The 18570-nt window shown below is 38.1% G+C and overlaps 1 protein-coding gene across 1 annotated transcript in view; it reads left to right on the top strand.

Moving 5' to 3' along the window:
* The window catches only part of LOC134677977 (uncharacterized), a 386613-nt gene that overhangs the window by 349668 nt on the left and 18375 nt on the right, over positions 1-18570 (top strand). The window contains exons 3-6 of the mRNA XM_063536409.1: positions 15083-15230; positions 16235-16302; positions 17068-17215; positions 18344-18456. Coding sequence (XP_063392479.1) covers positions 15083-15230; positions 16235-16302; positions 17068-17215; positions 18344-18456 — 477 coding nt within the window. The remainder of the gene's footprint in view (positions 1-15082; positions 15231-16234; positions 16303-17067; positions 17216-18343; positions 18457-18570) is intronic.

Raw genomic sequence — 18570 nt, forward strand, 5'->3', positions numbered from 1 at the left:
GAGGTCAGCAAATGAATCTTTAGAGCAAAAATCGCGCCGTTAGGAAGTCAGAAGTCTCAGCCATCAAGTCCATCGAGCACGATGTATGAATGCTATAACATGCGATGTCATATAAAATCCCATCTTGACTACGTCATGTGACAGACATGCTTATGCATCCGAATTGTATAGCATTTGTTGTCACATAGCGTATAAAAAATATACTTCATATTGACGCGGATTGCATAGCATTCGCCTTGCATAGCATTACGCGTCATATACAAACCTAAAAGATATATTTGTAGTGACAGGAATGCTATAACAGTCCCAATATTTCCATACAAAATTTAGGTGTCCAACTGGTGTGACTGAGCGTCCGCGAACGTGTTAACTTCGTTTGCCAAAACGAGGGCGGTGCAGTGGAATCTTTATTATAGAGGAATTCTTTTATTTTTAATAATATTTTGTTTGAGTATTTCTCATTGAGAATGCAAATAATTCGATATCATTATGTCAATTTTTGCTTTGTTTTGTTTCTTCCTTACCGGCTTAACGCATTCACTGCCAACAGTTTCGTAGCACTACGTTCGTAGCCAATTCCAGCGTTTTCCCGCTTTGTAAAGAAAGCGACTACGAGCTTACTCTGAGCTTACTGGTGGGGCTTAGTCAATTTACGAGTACGCGAATAGAATTCATTTTTAATTTAGGGTGGCCAGTTACTAATCAGGTGGCCAGTTATTGGCGAATTATCCTATTACTGGCCATGCTTTAAAATCGGATCTTAGACCAGCGGTGGAACAAAAATGGGTTTTGATAACATTAAAGTTTTTTCTTTTTTGATATGTTATTGTAAGCATGTTAAATAACATTCATGTAAAAAGTTAGAAAATTTTAGGTGGAGCGTTCGGCCATATTTAAATTTTCAATTTTTGCTAAATAACTATGTAAATATAAAATTAAAGTTACAAAAAACTTTAACATATTCAATAACACTTTAATTTATTCACACTATTCGGTTTTTAGAAATCTGGAACAGCTGCTTTCTGGTGAACGTAAAAACAGGAATTATTATGAAAATACAGAATTAGAGTAGCTGATATTGCAAAATTACGATATTATCTATCAACTTAGTATACATGTAAAAAGTTAGAAATGTAGACAATGTGCTTGTCTAGATATTGATTTCTCGTTAAGCAGTATAGCCAATATTGAATTAAAGTTTGTAGAGTTAATATTACACGGTCATAATAAAGATCTTACTTCTCACACAAAAGATTAGAAATATAAAATCACGGCGACACTAAATACTGATACGTAAGTATGCATTCCGAGCTTATATTAAGTTACATTTCAAACGTGCGGCGTTTGCGCGCGCCGCGCTGTGCGCCGTGGCAGGAGGCAGCGATCGACGGTCGCGGGCTAGCGGTTAGCGCGGTGCCCTTAAAAATACGCAAAGCGTTTATAAAATTATTATCAATGGTAAATAGTTATTTTACACAGTACACTAATGGAAACTTACCTTCCCTTATTTATTTCTATATGTACTAGGGATTGCCCGCGGTTTCGTTTACGTAGAATTCGTTATCGTGTTAAGTATAGAAATAATAGATACATTTGAAAATTATTTTAGGTGCATTGTCATACAGATAACTACCCTTGTTAAAGTATTCTTCAAATTCAATACACAGGTGTCATTTCAATATAATTTTGCGTAATTTGGCGCTTTTAGGTTATAAATGACTAGCGACATATATTTTTTAAGAGCGATCATCTCCGATAATATTTACTTTATCATAAAATCAATTTCAAACTGACGTTATTCAATATTTATCATTTTAAAGTCAATATTACCAACCAACTGATCCAATTTACCTACGGTAACAACTCAAAATTTGCATCAAATTAAATGCCACTTTTCTTATCCGTTACGAACAATCAAGAGGGCCTTTACGAGCTGATGTGGTGAAAATTTTATTTAACCTTCGTCCCTTGAAACCTTCACTACGCTCAAGGTTCAACTTTACGAACCACTAACTACGCTCGTGGTTCAATTTTAGAATGTTTGAATTTGTGAATGTGCTTCCTGCCTCGCACAGCCAAACTGTGGAATGAACTGTCCGATACGACCTTCAAACCTTCAAAGACCCCCATCTTAAAGGTCGGCAACGCGCTTGCAACCCTTCTGGTGTTGCGGGTGTCCATGGGCGGCGGTAATCGCTAACCACCAGATGATCCGTCTGCTCGTTTGCCTCCTATTTAATAAAAAAAAATGTTTCGCTTGTTTGGGTATCAATATTAGCACGAGCGGTTAATCAACAACTTTTCCCCTTGTAAAACAAATAAATAAGGTAGGTGAGGTGCAGGCATATGAGGCCCGGCGGGTAACAAGGCCCAGCATTCAAAAATAGCAGTTGCTCCCTATTATTCCCAATTATTCTGAATTTGTACTTGTTGCTAAGAAGGCCCACTGTCAGTGCAGGTAAAAAGGTCTAGTCCCGGGCCTTATTGAACGTATGAGATGAAATATTAGATTAAAATATTTTAAGATAATTTTCAATATTTTTAATCTCTTATTAATAAGGTCGATTGAAGAAACTTCTGTGAAATTATGACTTATAAATAACACTTGCACTGCGTGGGCTGTCAAAATTGCTGCAGACTTTTCTTGGTCTAACTCTAATAATTTTTCACTTGCTTTATTGACCTAAAGACGTTTTAAAGAATCAAAAAGTCTAATAACATTGAGGCACTTATACTTTTTAAAGGCAGTAACTAATTACAAGTGACTTTTTTTTGTTAATACATAGATAGGTATTTACGATCATCATCATATATTTAAGAGTATGACTCTTGTCGGTGGAGCAATTTCCATGTTTGGCGGTCCTCCGCCTTCTCTTTGACAGCCCGATACGACACGACTTTGATCTTTTCCTTTATTTGATCCATGTACGCTCTCCTTGGTCTTCCCCTCTTCCTGTTTGCTTCAACTTTCCCTTCTATGATATTTTTGATAAATTCGTCGTGTCGTATCAGGTGCCCAAGCATCCTTCCTCTTCTATTGTCTATAGTTCTTAACAAACTCCTCCTCTCTCCTACTACATAGGCCACACTGGATGTTTTGCACTACTGGCCACTGGTAAACATTTAAATTAAGAATTGTATATTTAAAAAAAATACAGGCTTTTGATTATGGAATGTGACAAATGTTGGCGACAAATCGATCGTCTTTTGTTTTTAATGGCTTGTCAAAGTAAGTCAGTGCGTTGAACGTGGCTTTAACGCGAAAATATTTTTAGAGCTATGATTTTGTTATGATTTTAAAAGTTCGCTTACTCCGCAAGAGTGTAGTGCTTGCCTTCAAAATGCTTTTGGGATTGAAGCACCACATCTGAGCATCGTGAGGCGTTGGTATGGTGAATTTAGTAGAGACAGTATTATTCTAGATAATGATTTTCGTGAAGGTCGACCGTCCACGGCGATCATTCAAGGAAACGTGGCTACTGTGAGACGACTCATTGAAGAAAACCCACGAATCACCTATGACGAAATTTGAGGACAATTAGGGATAGGTATGAGACAAATACAAAAGATTTTACAAGAATATTTAAAAGTCGGGAAGCCTTGTTGTCTTTGGATTCCTCACGAATTAACTTCAGTCCAAAAACAGGTACTTTTTGACTGGTGCCGAGAAATGCTGCGTAAGTACAAGCAAGAAAGTTCAAATGCTGTATATAACATCGTTAGAGGAGATGAAATCTGGATTTACTGCTACGATCCGGAAAAAAGGCATTAGTCCAGTCAATGGGTCTTTCGAAGGTGACAGGAGGCCCATAGAAGTTCAACAAGCCAAAAGCGTTGCCAAACATTTTGATCGTCTGTTTTTTTTAAACGCGACTTTTTTGTACCGTACTTTTAAATAATAAAAGAACGTTAAATACTGAGTAGTACACTACCATTTGTGTGCCCGCAGTCATTGAAAAAGACCGCGAGAGACGACCGAGAAGCCGCATCCTCCTGCGTCATAATAATGCGTCCACCGATACCGCAATAAAGGCAAAAACATTTTTTAATTACGAAAACGTGGAAAATGTCTCTTATACGGATTATAATCCAGACATTGCACCCTGTGACTTCTATCTATTTCCCAAAATTAAGGATTTAATTTGGGGTTTGACATTTAAGACCCCGGATAAGGCAGTTACTACGTTTCATCACCACGTCGAAAACATGCAGTCAAGTGATTGGGCCTCATGCTTCCAAAAATGGTCTGAGCGAGTGAATATGTGCATAGAATGTAAAGGGAAACATTTTGAGAAGCAATAAATGTATTATTATATTTATTATGGTTATAAACGATTTTATTCAAAAGTTACGCAAAACTTTCAGTGCGGCCCTCGTATGCGTAAAACCTCTTCGTTAGTTTTCTTTTCTTTTACGATAGAATTGCGAAAAATAGATATTTTGCAACGAGTGACGAATTTTAAAACACGGTCAAAGGGAGTGTTTTAACGTGCTTATGATAGCACCGGTCGTAATGTAGCACCAGATGTACTGTAAAAATTATGTTAAAAGATAATACTTACTGTTACGAATAAATATTTTTACTGTAAAAAAATATCCCACCAAACACATTTTCATGTAAATTTTGTTGCTAAGACGAAACCATAAGACTCGCACTGTCAAAAAGTTGTCAGATCTCTTGTCGAGCCAAGCTTCAAACTCTACAAGCCCTAACTTCACTAACTCTACACCTTAGTCAAAATATGTGGCTTGGCTGTTTCGCTACCGCCTAGAGATGGGTAGTGAGTAAATACTCACAGGTAAATACCGAGTAAATACTCAGTATTTACTCAATATACCCGTATTTACTCGTTTACACCCAAATTGGTGGGTATAAACTATTTAGAGTGCTGAAAGGGGCATATAAATTTGAAATATAGGTGTATTTTGTACGCCGCTACTGGATTAAGTACTCAAAATTGTAAGAAATGTATTTTTAAGAGGGGCACTCCATACATGTAACTAATTGTCACAAAAAAATATCTCAGAAACCACCAACGTATTGCACGTCATTAAATGGGTCTTCAAAAATAACTGGAATGTTTCTAAGAACATTTTTGGATAAATTGAATATATTTGGAAAAAAACCGTTTCGAAAGGCCAAAATAATGTTTATCTCTCTATAACTTTCGAACCAAAGTTCAGAAAAAATATGAAAACATATCGGGAGATTAGCCGTATAATAGAGTACAAAAAACAATATTTTGAACATCATCGGTTGAGCCATTTTTGAGTTTTCTTTAAAAAACCCTTAATAAAAGGTCGTAAGTGCCGCGCAAACACGCACTTTTGCGCGACATGCACTTATCTAGAACATCGATAGAATTTAAGTACTCATATTTTTTAAGTAAATACCTTCTTATTTAAAACAAAATTGTTATCACAATTTGCCTCTCACTAATAATTACCTTTTTTTCCTAAATTAAGCGCCCTCTATGCTTTTTATTTTAAAGATATTGTTAATACACGTTAGCACTCTTCAATAAAAGACAATTTTGTTCTTAAATCTCACTTTTTGAATATTTTATAAGCAATCGTTTTTACCCACCTAAATGAGTAAATACGGGTATTTATCGGGTGCTTTGAGTAAATACCGAGTAAATACTCAGTATTTACTCACCCCTACCCATCTCTACCGCCACATGGGCATAAGGTGAAAAATTTATTAAATTCATTATTTTTAGGGTTCCGTACCTCAAAAGGAAAAATACTGAACCCTTATAGGATCACTCGTGTGTCTGGCTGTCCGTCTGTCACAGCCTATTTGCTCCGCAACTACTGCACCAATAAGTTGAAATTTGGTATACACATGTAAGTCTCTAGCCCAAGGACATACATGTAAAGTAAATAATAGAAATTCAAATAAAGGGGTCACTTTTGAGATGAATGATAAATAGAAGAAAAAAAAACTATATCTTGTTATAATTAATATAAGAGAATTAGAATATGAATTAATATAAGAGAATTTTGTTAGAATTTTAATTAGTATAAGATAGATATGTATATTGTCATGTTATTTTCTCGAACTCCCCATCGGCATACAAACCTCCTCAAGGTTTTGCCCACGATGGGTCTTGTAATAATAATGTACTTTATTTAGCTTATTGTTCAATAAATTAAAATATATATATATATATATATATATATATATATATATATATCAAACGAAGGGGCTCATTGTAAGAATCTCAGATATATTTTTTCGTAATTTTAAAATAAATAGTTTAGAAGTTATTTAAGAAAATACGCAAAAATGACCATTCCCCCCCTCCCCCCTTATCTCCGAAACTACTGGGTCTAAAATTATGAAAAAAATACACATATTAGCTCTCTTCCTATAGATGACAGGAAAACCTATTAGAAATGTGCAGTCAAGCGTGAGTCGGACTTAAGTACCTAGTTTTCCGATACCTACGGGTTTTTTAAAGACTACTCACTTTTCTCTAAAAAAAATATATTGTTAAAAATTGTGTAATGTACAGAACCCTTGGAACGCGAGTGCGACTCGCATTTGGGCGGTTTTTGTATTATACTTACATACAATAGTTCTTGTAGAAACGAAACGGCCAAGCCACACACTTTTGGTGTAGAGCTAGTAAAGTTAGAGGGCTTGTAGAGTTAGAAGCTTGGCAAGAGATCTGATAACATTTTGACAGTGCGAGCCTTATGGTTTCGTTTGGGCAACATTGTACATCAAAATGTTTTTGATGGGATTTCACTTCTTTTTGTAAGTTGTTTATGACAATCTTCCATCCCCTAATTTAAAGGGTTGGGGGTGATTTACTATTAAAAATCCTGAAATAAGTATCTGGGGGCATCTGTTACACAATGTACTTCTTACTGATTCCCCATATAACCCTTCACCCCGTAAGGGTAAACTTTGGGGTTGAAATCTGCCTTCACCCCGTAAGGATAAACTTTGAGGTTGAAATCTATTCTATATCCTTCCCCATAACAATACCTATCTACATACCAAATTTCAACTAAATCGGTTCAGCGATTATTGATTTCCCATACAAAATTAAACCCCATCTTCATCCCCTTAGGGATACATTTTTTTTTAATTTATTTGTTGTTTGTGTACTAAAACTATCTTACATACCAAATTTCAGCTTCTTAGAGGACTTCAGGAAGTACCCGGTATTGATGATCATCAAGTGAGTGAGTCAGTGACGAAATCGAAGTTTTTAGATATGAATAAAATCTAAAGTATAAGAGCTATGCAATTGATATGCTTAATAAGTCCGAGAACTTTGTTTATCTGGTATAATCCAACCCCAAGTTATGAGGGTTCCAAAAAACGGCGAAGCGCTTCGAGAAAAGGTAGATAGTGCCCTTGCGCTTTTCTCGTCTTGGCGGGGGCACTGCCGTGCCCCCAGATGTTAAAAGATGAGACTACTGTAACTAATAAAGATTTATGTTTAGTTACCTACTATTTTCGCGTAAACTAGACAATTTTTATATCTTTAGTTATTAAGACCCAAAATAATTATTTTCACTTATTATAAATAAATCCTCCAGTTATGAAGTATCAAATATTGTTATTTGTATATGTATAACTCTTAAGTTAAAAACAATAAAATCTGTTATTACCTACAGTCAAAATGATTATTTTTTGCGGGATTAAGTAATACACTGGTAGTGTTCAATACGGCCCATAATAGGACTTTTATAAAAGGTATATTTTCCAAGAGTATCGTGATATTTTTATAACTATTTTGGTATAATGAAGAAACTTAAATAAATGAGAAACCTATTTGAGTGAGTTTTTCATACTTCATATCCTGTTTATTAAAAAAAAACCATTTTAATTTAAGGTGGGCTGTATATAGGCATATACGGCCCACACGGAATATACAATAAGGTAAGTGAGGCCACTTACCTTATTGTATATTCAGGATGTATACCGTGTAATATTGATCAGTTGGTTTATAATATACATATTATGATATTGACGTTGAATAGGACAGGACATGACAATAGGAACCAGAAATAGGTATAGTTGGTCAAACCAATTTGTCAGTAAATAAAAACAAAAAACTATATTCATCCTTTTCTTTTGGGTGCTAGTACTAGTGTAAGTCAAAGATAGTATGATGATTCTCCCTGTCTATGTTTGAAATGAGACAGTCCTTTGACAAACTATGTATAGTAAAAAATAGGTGTGAATATCTAGTACATTTTTATTACAATATTAGTCAAGATAATGAAATATAGCTGGTCAAGCAAATCTTGTCACTAAAAAAAGGCGCGAAATTCAAATTTTCTATGGAACGATATCCCTTCGCACCTACATTTTTCAAATTTGCCGCCTCTTTCTACTGACAAGATCTGATTGACCAGCTGTAGGTATTTTTACTTAATAAGATATTTTAATTTCAGGTAATGTCCGCATCTAATTTATATATGTGCACGGTAAACGAACAAATGAATGATAAGAAAAGACAGACAGTGTTACTGAGCGGGAGGTGGGGCGAGGGGCGAGGTATAGGTAGGCTATGATAGGCTCTCGAGCGCCGCGCCGGCGACTGACGGACCAGCGCGGCGTATGTATGAATTTCGCGCCTTTTTAACTAGATTTTACTATTACAATGCAAGCTACACACAGAAATTTCTTACTTTCCATAATATGGCTGCGTATATTATTTTATAGTAATAGACTTATTTTTACAGACTCTAATTCAATATTAGATCTTATAGGACAAAAAACGTATATTAATTCTAAAGCATATATCTTATTCTTCTAGCTTTTTAGCTTGCCTATTAACTTATAAATTTAGATATGTTGTTGTGGATTTATTAAACTTTAATTCAATATCGACAAAATAATAAGCTAATTGTAGTTTGACAAAGAAGCACGTTAATAAAATTTCTAATAATTTTACATTATAAAGCGTCATACATATTATAAACAATGGAACTTAAACATTGCACTTTAATTCAATATTAAAAAATCATTACTAAAAATATATAAATACCTAATTTATATCTAACGCTCGTTCTAACTTTTCATCATATATAGCATATATGCTTAAAAATATGTCCTATATCAGATAAGTATCACTTTTTCAACTTTAGAATTATCAAAACTTTTAGTGCAAAAATCCGGTCCCACTATTGAGCTATCTATCGCGAATCACGACCAGTGAAAACTGCATTTGACGCACAGACAAAACATCCTCCAGACTGAGCATAGTCGCGCTACCCCCTCTGCCACGCATGTGGTAATTTTACTCCATGTTCGAGTCGAAAGTGTATTTGTGTGACGTCCGTGTCTTTGAACGGACCAATCACGGCACGGGACTTCGCTCACCTCGTCCCGCACCCCCGCATTTTTGGCATCATCGGTTGCATGAAAATAAATAATTCCTCTAAACTCGGTCTAGTCTAGAGGATTCCTAGTCTATGATTTGACGAAAGGGGTCATCCATTAATTACGTCACACGAATTTCTAGGTTTTTTGACCCCTCCCCCCTCCTTGTCACACTTGGTCACATTTGGCAAACCCCTCCCCCCTAGTGTGACGTCACATTTTTTCTACAAAATCGCCAAATCCAATTAAGTAAGTACCTAAGTATTATTAATATTTTATCAAAATATTTTTGACAATATCAATATTATTAATTTTATAACCCAAAACTGCTTAGGAAAGAAATTTAAAAGAATAAAAACGATTATCGTTTTAAAAACTTGTTATTTAAATGTACGTAGCGAATAAAATAATTTAAATAAATTTTCGGTTACTGATGAAGTTAAAGTGACGTCACAAAGTTTGTGACTCCCCCCTCCCCCATGTCACAACATGTCACTTTTTCTTGACCCCCTCCCACCCCCTAAATGTGTGACGTGAGAAAAAAGGGTAGCAAAATAAATTCGCGATGGACCCGATTTTAATACATTTATGTTTTAATATGTGTTCAAAACGCGAAAGTTTAAATATTACATTAAATGCATACATATATTTATAAATATATATTTAAACCACAATGGCTTACATTTTCGTTAATACTTTGACTGATGCATTAATTAACGAAACCACAAATAATTTAATATTAATATAACGGTTACGTTATTATAATAAATTATCAGCAGCTCAAATAATTCTCGAGAACACAATTAATTATATTAATTATTAATTTTCACATCTAGACGTCGAGCGGTGTAGGTTATGTTGGAATAGGGTTGTGCCACGACTTTAAAAATTGGTACTTTTTAGGGTTCCGTACTCAAAGGGTAAAACGGGACCCTATTACTAAGACTTCGCTGTCCGTCCGTCCGTCCGTCCGTCTGTCTGTCACCAGGCTGTATCTCACGAACCGTGATAGCTAGACAGTTGAAATTTTCACAGATGATGTATTTCTGTTGCCGCTATAACAACAAATACTAAAAACAGAATAAAATAAAGATTTAAATGGGGCTCCCATACAACAAACGTGATTTTTGACCAAAGTTAAGCAACGTCGGGAGTGGTCAGTACTTGGATGGGTGACCGTTTTTTTTTTGCTTTTGTTTTGTTTTTTTTTTGCATTATGGTACGGAACCCTTCGTGCGCGAGTCCGACTCGCACTTGCCCGGTTTTTTTGGTACCAGTGATTAATGTACCCGGTGTGGCCTGTAATACGAGCAAAAAATTAAACTGTAGGCTGTACTCCTCATACTGACCAACATTTGTTCAGCGACTTTTAAAAATAACTTGTGATTTGATTTTTAATACACTTTAAAGTTTATTCTAAGACGCAATGTATTGCGAATTTTGTTATTATATTTAAGGCGTGACAAGCAACGTCAATCACAATAATATGGCGTGGCGATGGCGTCCATTGAAGATAATATTTATTTTGTATGAAAAATAGGGAGTCGAAATACTTCATAATTTTTAAAAGTTGTTGAATAAAAGTGTCACCGTTTGAGGAGTACAATCTATGTTTTAAGTATTTGCTCATGTTACAGGCCACACCCGGTATATTTATAATTGATGAAATCATTAAAAAAACAATAGAATTAGTTTCTAGCTTATTCGGTAAAGACCTGCCTACGAAGCAGGAGGTCCCCGGTTCAAATCCTGGTAAGGGCATTTATTTGTATGTTTGTCACGGATATATTGTTCCTGAGTTATGGGTATCTGTCTATACATATTTATACTACCCCACTATTATACATATACCCGGGCCCGGAACCGGGTATGTCCTTAAACCACGTCCAAGACCACCGGTGGACGGGCAGCAGCGTCCCTCAAATTCGGTGTACTCGACTGCGATCGCCAACCCGCCTGCCAAGCGTGGCGATTATGGCATTCAACCCCCATCATGGAAAGGGGGAGGCCTATGTTCAGCAGTGGACGTCTTATGGCTGAGATGATGATGATACATATACAGGGTGGCTAAAAAAATAACTGCATTCCTGTTGCCAGAGTGGTTATGGGATTATATTGAGCAACTTTTACTATGGGACCAACCACGAAATCGCGAAAAATATTACCCTCTCATAGAAAAAGGACAGAAACAGTCAAATCTTTTTCGCGATATCGGGGTTGGTCCCTTAGTAAAAGTTGCTCAGTATAATCCCAAACCTCCCTGGCAACGGCAATGCAGTTATTTTTTAGCCAACCTGTATATTGTGATTCTAGTTAGGGCCCAAATTTTAAAGTCTAGTCTTCACTAACTTTAACCATAACTAAATTTCAAGTTCAACTTAACTTCATGCCATAAATAAAAAGTATTTGTTTAAAAATTAACCTTAATAGCTACCTATCAATAGTTTTTAAAATTGTAAATGCCATATAGGGCTCCGCATGCGGTAAAGGGTTAAGTAGATAAGTTTAAGTTACATATAAATAAACTACCTAATACTTACATAAACTAATTATAATAGGAGCCTCGTCTGCCAACAAACCGCTCTGTGGTTTGGCAGAAGAATGTAATGTATCTAGATGTAAGTAAGCTTGTGAATAAACGCTTTATTTATTCTATTTTTTTATTTTTTATGTTTATCTTTTAATGTCTTCTGTGTGTAATTTCATTACTTTATCATTCGAAAAACCGTGTCATAGCACTGTTTTTTGCTTTTCAAGCTATATCTTTTTAAAACGCTGACAGCAAGTAAGCAATTACTTTACATATTCTGCTGAGTCCCCCTTGTCATTATTCCAGTTTGGAATTTGGAACCACCTTATATTCCATTATATTTCAAAATTCCATTTGGATTAAATCCTTTATGAAGTCCTCAGGGACTCAGGAAAATATAGGTACCAAAATATTTACATGTACCGATACTCCTATCTTAGTACCAATATCGATACTTCTCCCCTCCCTACGGGCAGATTGAATGATTAAAATTCAGGCCAATTAGTTCCCGAGCTTCAGCTAAACAATTGGTGGTGACGGACGGACGGACGGACAAATTAGATTCTGTCTTTTGTTATAGAGCGATGGGTTCGCGACGAAAACGAAATATCAATAAGTTTGGAAATTTGGCTTTCTTTGTTTTGGTAAATGCTTGGTGGTAGAGACCGTGGCACAGAATAAATAATAGTACTGGATATAGAAGACTCACTCTCTAACAAAACGCGTCTGTTACGATCAGGATAGATATGGTCGCTAGGTGGCGACAGCGCCACGCGCGGCTTATGGCTAGCCACCAAAATTGGTGTGGAACGGATGTGCTTTTAGCTACCTGTAGCAAAGCGACGAAATAGCGGAGTGAGCCACGCCTAACCGTGGCACAGAATAAATAATAGTACTACCGTACAGAAAGGAAACTTCCTATAAAACCGAAGTTTGATAGTAGTAGATTCTGCCATCTTGTGGGCTACATCGGAAGCATAAACGACACACGTTGCGCCTCGCGCCAAAAATCTGAGGGCTCCTATGCTGCCCCCTACAGTTCATGCACGGAACCTATACACGTGGGTTATTGAGCTCTAGTTAGACTTTTATAATTATTCTAGTTCGTTAGATAAACTTAGTAATTACGTTGGTAGAGCGGTGAACCGGTTTTCTAAGTCTATGGATACCTACGGTTAATTATTCCTTTATTCTTAGCAAAAGGTCTACTAATAAAAAGCAAATCAAAACAATAGATTCAAACACATAGCAACCATCTAGGTCTCTATAGAACCCTAGGTAACCTAACAAAGACTTTTGTTTTAAAATCAAAATGGCGGCACACAATGGTTATGGAATCATGCGTGAGGCCAGGTGTTTGATAGGATATCCTGTGATGCTGGTGTGAATTAAGGCGTTTTGTAATACGTGCTTTGGTTAAATCGACTACTCGAGGACGAACTGGCCCCAATTTCACATCGGTGACAGGTGCGAGAATTTTAAAACATCACTGTTGCTGACGTCGCAGGCATCCATGGGCTACGATTACCACTTACCATCGGGCGGGGTATTCCTGTTTGCCACCATCATTATTATTTTAAAAAAACTTTATTATATTGGAAAAAAAAAACAGATATTTCTCTTGCGAAGTTTCTGACAATTGTGAAGATGGTAATGAGTTATATGTCGGAATTTTGTGACAATTGTAGTGTTTCTTGTGACAATTGTCATAACTTAGCAAGAGAAATATCTGTTTTTTTCCGATATAATAAGGTTTTTTTTAATAATACAATGATGGTGGCAAACGGGAATACGGCCCGCCCGATGGTAAGCGGTAACCGTAGCCCATGGATGCCTGTGACGTCAGTAACAGTGATATTTTACAATTGTCGCACCTGTCACCGTGGTGAAATTCGGGCCTGATTGTGAAATGAATTATTTTTAGTGTCCAAGCGAGGTTTCGGCAGCTTTCATATCATCATCATATCATATCATTTTTATTCATAACAGGATTTTACAATCGTTTTATGACGCCAAACAGTAGCATTTACTTAAAAATTAAATAACATTATTTACATTATCTATGTTACACATACACCATACACATACTTATTAACGTTAACCCTTGGAGGGTTAACCCTTGGAGGGTCAATCCTTGGAGGGTTAACGTCTTTCGGCAAATAAATCATGTCGCGGTTTCGGCCAAAATACTGCCGATATATATGGCGCGATTCGGGAAATGTATTAGAGATTAACTAGATACGATATAGTAAAGATATGTGACGTCCCACGAAAAAAGGTACCTTATGGCGGTTGGCGCTTACGCTATTATTAACGCCGCTGCAAAATTATTGCGGCGCTATGCGACGTAAACGCCGGACGGACGTATCTATAGTTCGTTTTTTTTAGCATATAGTGAATCTCTAATTCATTTCCCGCATCGAGCCGTTAGTTACTGATATTTAATAAGCGTTCTTCAATTAAAAGACATGTCAAGATCGCGTAGTCATTTTTAGGGTTCCGTACCCAAAGGGTAAAACGGGACCCTATTACTAAGACTTCGCTGTCCGTCCGTCCGTCCGTCCGTCCGTCTGTCACCAGGCTGTATCTCACGAACCGTGATAGCTAGACAGTTGAAATTTTCACAGATGATGTATTTCTGTTGCCGCTATAACAACAAATACTAAAAACAATAAAATAAAGATTTAAATGGGGCTCCCATACAACAAACGTGATTTTTGACCAAAGTTAAGCAACGTCGGGAGTGGTCAGTACTTGGATGGGTGACCGTTTTTTTTTTGCTTTTGTTTTGTTTTTTTTTTGCATTATGGTACGGAACCCTTCGGGCGCGAGTCCGACTCGCACTTGCCCGGTTTTTTAATGCTGAAAAAATGAACTATAAACTGTGCTTATACTGCTATAATGGTACAATATCGGGACAAATTTAAGATTTCACTTAGCGCCACTTGCACCATCCCACTAACCCGGGGTTAACGGATTAAACCTGGAGTTACAGTGGTTACTAGTACAATTTGACACAGGGTTAACAATTTAACCGGATAACCCCGGGTTAGTGGAATGGTGCAAGAGTCTGCCCTTGCAAATATAATCTTATCCATGGATGTGATTTTTTTCAAGGTATTTTCCTTTTTAAAAACAACAATTCAATACAAAAAAAAATATTTCATTAGTTTTAATATTTGTATGTCTGTCTATTCCAGGCGGAGGCTGCACGTTCCCTGAATCCTGGACGGGCGCCTGGTTCCAGTCCGGAGTTCCGGGCCTCGTGTCGATCAACCAGACACACATACAGTCTAAAGGAGAGTGCTCCGAGACGGAGAGCTATGACAAATTCCTGTTATATGACAGGTGAGTGCAAATCGGGTACAGTGAGCCAGTCGGACACACTGAACCACGACTATATTTCATAGAATAGCAATGTCTACAAGGGAGTGGTTCTTGTCCGGAGTTTCGGGTCTCGTGTCGATCAACCATATAGTCTAAAGGAGAGTGCTCCGAGACGGAGAGCTATGATAAATTCTTGTTATATGACAGATGAGTCGGGTACAAAGAGCCAGTCGGACACACTGAACCACAGCTAACTAATATAATTCCAGTATTGTTACGTTCACATTGGCATGTCAGTCTGCTTCATCAGATATTTCGATCTTATTATAATTTTAACTGTCACCTAAATAAATAAATATATAGAAATAAATAAATATGATAAGGACATTCTTACACAAATTGGCTAAGTCTCACGGTAAGCTCAAGAAGGTTTGTGACGCTCAGACAACGATATATATAATATACAAATACTTAAATACAAAGAAAACATCCATGACTCAGGAACAAAATATCTGTGCTCATCACACAAATAAATGCCCTTACCGGGATTTGAACCCAGGACCATCGGCTTCGCAGGCAGGATCACTACCCGCTAGGCCAAACCGGTCGTCACAAATATATGCCTCCCTGTCTATGTCATAAATAATGTAGGTGTGGCCTGTAACATGAGCAAAAAATTAAACTGTAGGCTGTAGGTACTGTACTCCTCATACTGACCAAAATATGTTCAGCGACTTTTAAAAATAACTTGTGGTTTGATTTTTAATACACTTTAAAGTTTATTCTAAGACGCAATGTATTGCGAATTTTGTTATGTTTAAGGCGTGACAAGCAACGTCAATCACAATGGTATAGCGTGGCGATGGCGTCCATTGAAGATAATTTTAAAAGTTGTTGAACAAAAGTGTCACCGTTTGAGGAGTATACAATCTATGTTTTATTTATTTGCTCGTGTTACAGGCCACACCTGGTATGCCTTTGAACCTTTATGAAGTTATTTTCAAATATGTTTTCTTATTTTCCAGGAGTGACGACTGCTACAGATGTATGGTGATACACGAAAAGCACAGATATGTGTTGCAGTATAAAGAAAGTAAGTGCCCTGGGCCCAGTTGCACCATTCCACTAACCTGGGGTTAACCGGTTAAACCTGGAGGTACCATGATTACCAGTACAATTTGACACTGGGTTAACGGTTTAACCGCTTAGCGGCGGGTTATTGAGATGGTGCAAGTGGGCCCTAGTAGTCAAAGTAAATATGTGACGTTCCACGGCAAAAGGTACCTTATGGTGGCTGGCGCTTATAGAAATAGAGTAGACTTAGACCAATAAAAGTCTGCAACGATTTCTTGGTCTAACTCTATTCTTGTAAGCTTTAACCAAGATTCCACCGTACCCATTCTACCATCGGACTTTTAGACGCACTGCCGGCTTCCATCCTTACTTGGTAGATATTCCACCAATTCGCACGAAGCGCTTTGCTTCTTCTTTCCTTATGCGCACTGACAAGGAATGTAATTCCTTGCCGGTCTATATTTCCGTGTTCTTATAACCCGGCACCCTTAAAATCAAGAGTGAACAGACACCTTCTGGGCGAGCTCGCTCCATCGTAGGCCACGTCTACGCCTCGGCTAGTCTGTGGCCATGAGTAAACCCATTCATAATAAAAAAAAATACCTGCCAAGTGCGAGTCGGACTCGCGCACGAAGGGTTCCGTACCATTACACAAAAAACGGCAGAAAAATATTAATACCTAGTAAATTTTACCGAAAAACTAACAAAAGCCATGTATGGAGTTCAATCTAAACTTGCTTATTTATTTTATAACTATAATAAAACTGTAACCTTTATTTTTCAGCATACTGCTCACCAAAAGAGACCCTGTCGTCGCTCTGCGACACAATCACAGGCGACGCCGCACTATACTCCATGTTCCGCAAGGACCCCGCGCCCACGCCGCAGCCCTGCCCGTTCAGACCCGCGCCGTTCACGTTTACATATAACCGGTAATTTACCAACTCAACATCAGACCCAGACTTCTCAACATCAAACTGTTACCCCTCAACATTAAGCTCCGACCCCTTAAAATCAAGGCCCGGCAACTCAACAACAAACCCCGAGCCCTCAACATGAAACCCCGACACCTCAAAATCTAATCTCAAACCCTCAACATGAAACTGACCCCTCAACCCCAGACTCTGTCTCTCTGCGACACAATCACAGGCGACGCAAGGACCCCGCACCGACGCCGCAGCCCTGCCCGTTCAGACCCGCGCCCTTCACGTTTACATATAACCGGTAATTTACCAACTCAACATCAAACTCTTACCCCTCAACAACAAACTCCGACCCCTTAAAATCAAGCGCCGGTAACTCTTACCCCTCAACATGAAACCCCGACAGTTTACATATAACGGGTAATTTACCAACTCAACATCAAACTCCGACGCCTCAACATAAAGCGCTGACCTCTCAACATCCAACCCCAACCTCTCAACATGAAACCCCGACACCTCAACATGAAACCCTGACCCCTCTATATTGAAACCCCAACACCTCAACATCAAGCGCCAACCCCTCAACAGCAAACCCTGAACAACTCAAACCCTAAACTCTCGTCTCAGAACATCCAAACTCCGAACCCTCAACGCCCCAACCCTTGTTTAGTGGTTGGAGATTATACTCGTAGCTCTGTATGGCTCCTCTACACGATGGGCCAACGCCGGCCACTCCAAGGGACGCAGCCATGCGATAAAATGAGATAGCAATATCACTTGCTCCCTCTAACGCATAAAAGCGTCGCTTGAAGTGGCCGGCGTTGGCCCATCGTGTAGAAGAGCCATATAGTTAGCGAAGCAAACCACCAACTCCACTCCACTGCGTTTAATTCAAAGGAATTTTAACTCTATTCCCATACAACAACGGCGCCGGTGACTGCACGAATCCGCCGTCCAGAGCGGAGTGGTGTACTGACAATATTCGCTGACATATGCGTCTAAGACAATCTAATCTGAGCTCTATTTCAACTATATAGCGGCGCCGTTGACTGCACGAATCCGCCTTCCCGTGCCGTAGATATTCACAGACACATGCCTCCAAAACAAGCTAATTTAAACTCTATTCCGTCTCAACAGCGGCGCAGGGGACTGCACGAACCCGCCATCCCGAGCCGAGTCGTGTACGGACGACTCGCGGCTGCTTCTGCGGTATATGGCATGCCCGGACGTCCAGGCCACTGAGAGTAATGGTAAGGAACTTGATTTATTTTTTATGGCTCCTCTACACGATGGGCCAACGCCGGCCACTCCATGGGACGCAGCAATGCGGTAGAATGAGATAGCAATATCACTTGCTCCCTCTA

The sequence above is a fragment of the Cydia fagiglandana genome, chromosome 27, assembly GCF_963556715.1.
Source record: "Cydia fagiglandana chromosome 27, ilCydFagi1.1, whole genome shotgun sequence".
NCBI classification, from domain to species: Eukaryota; Metazoa; Arthropoda; class Insecta; order Lepidoptera; family Tortricidae; genus Cydia; species Cydia fagiglandana.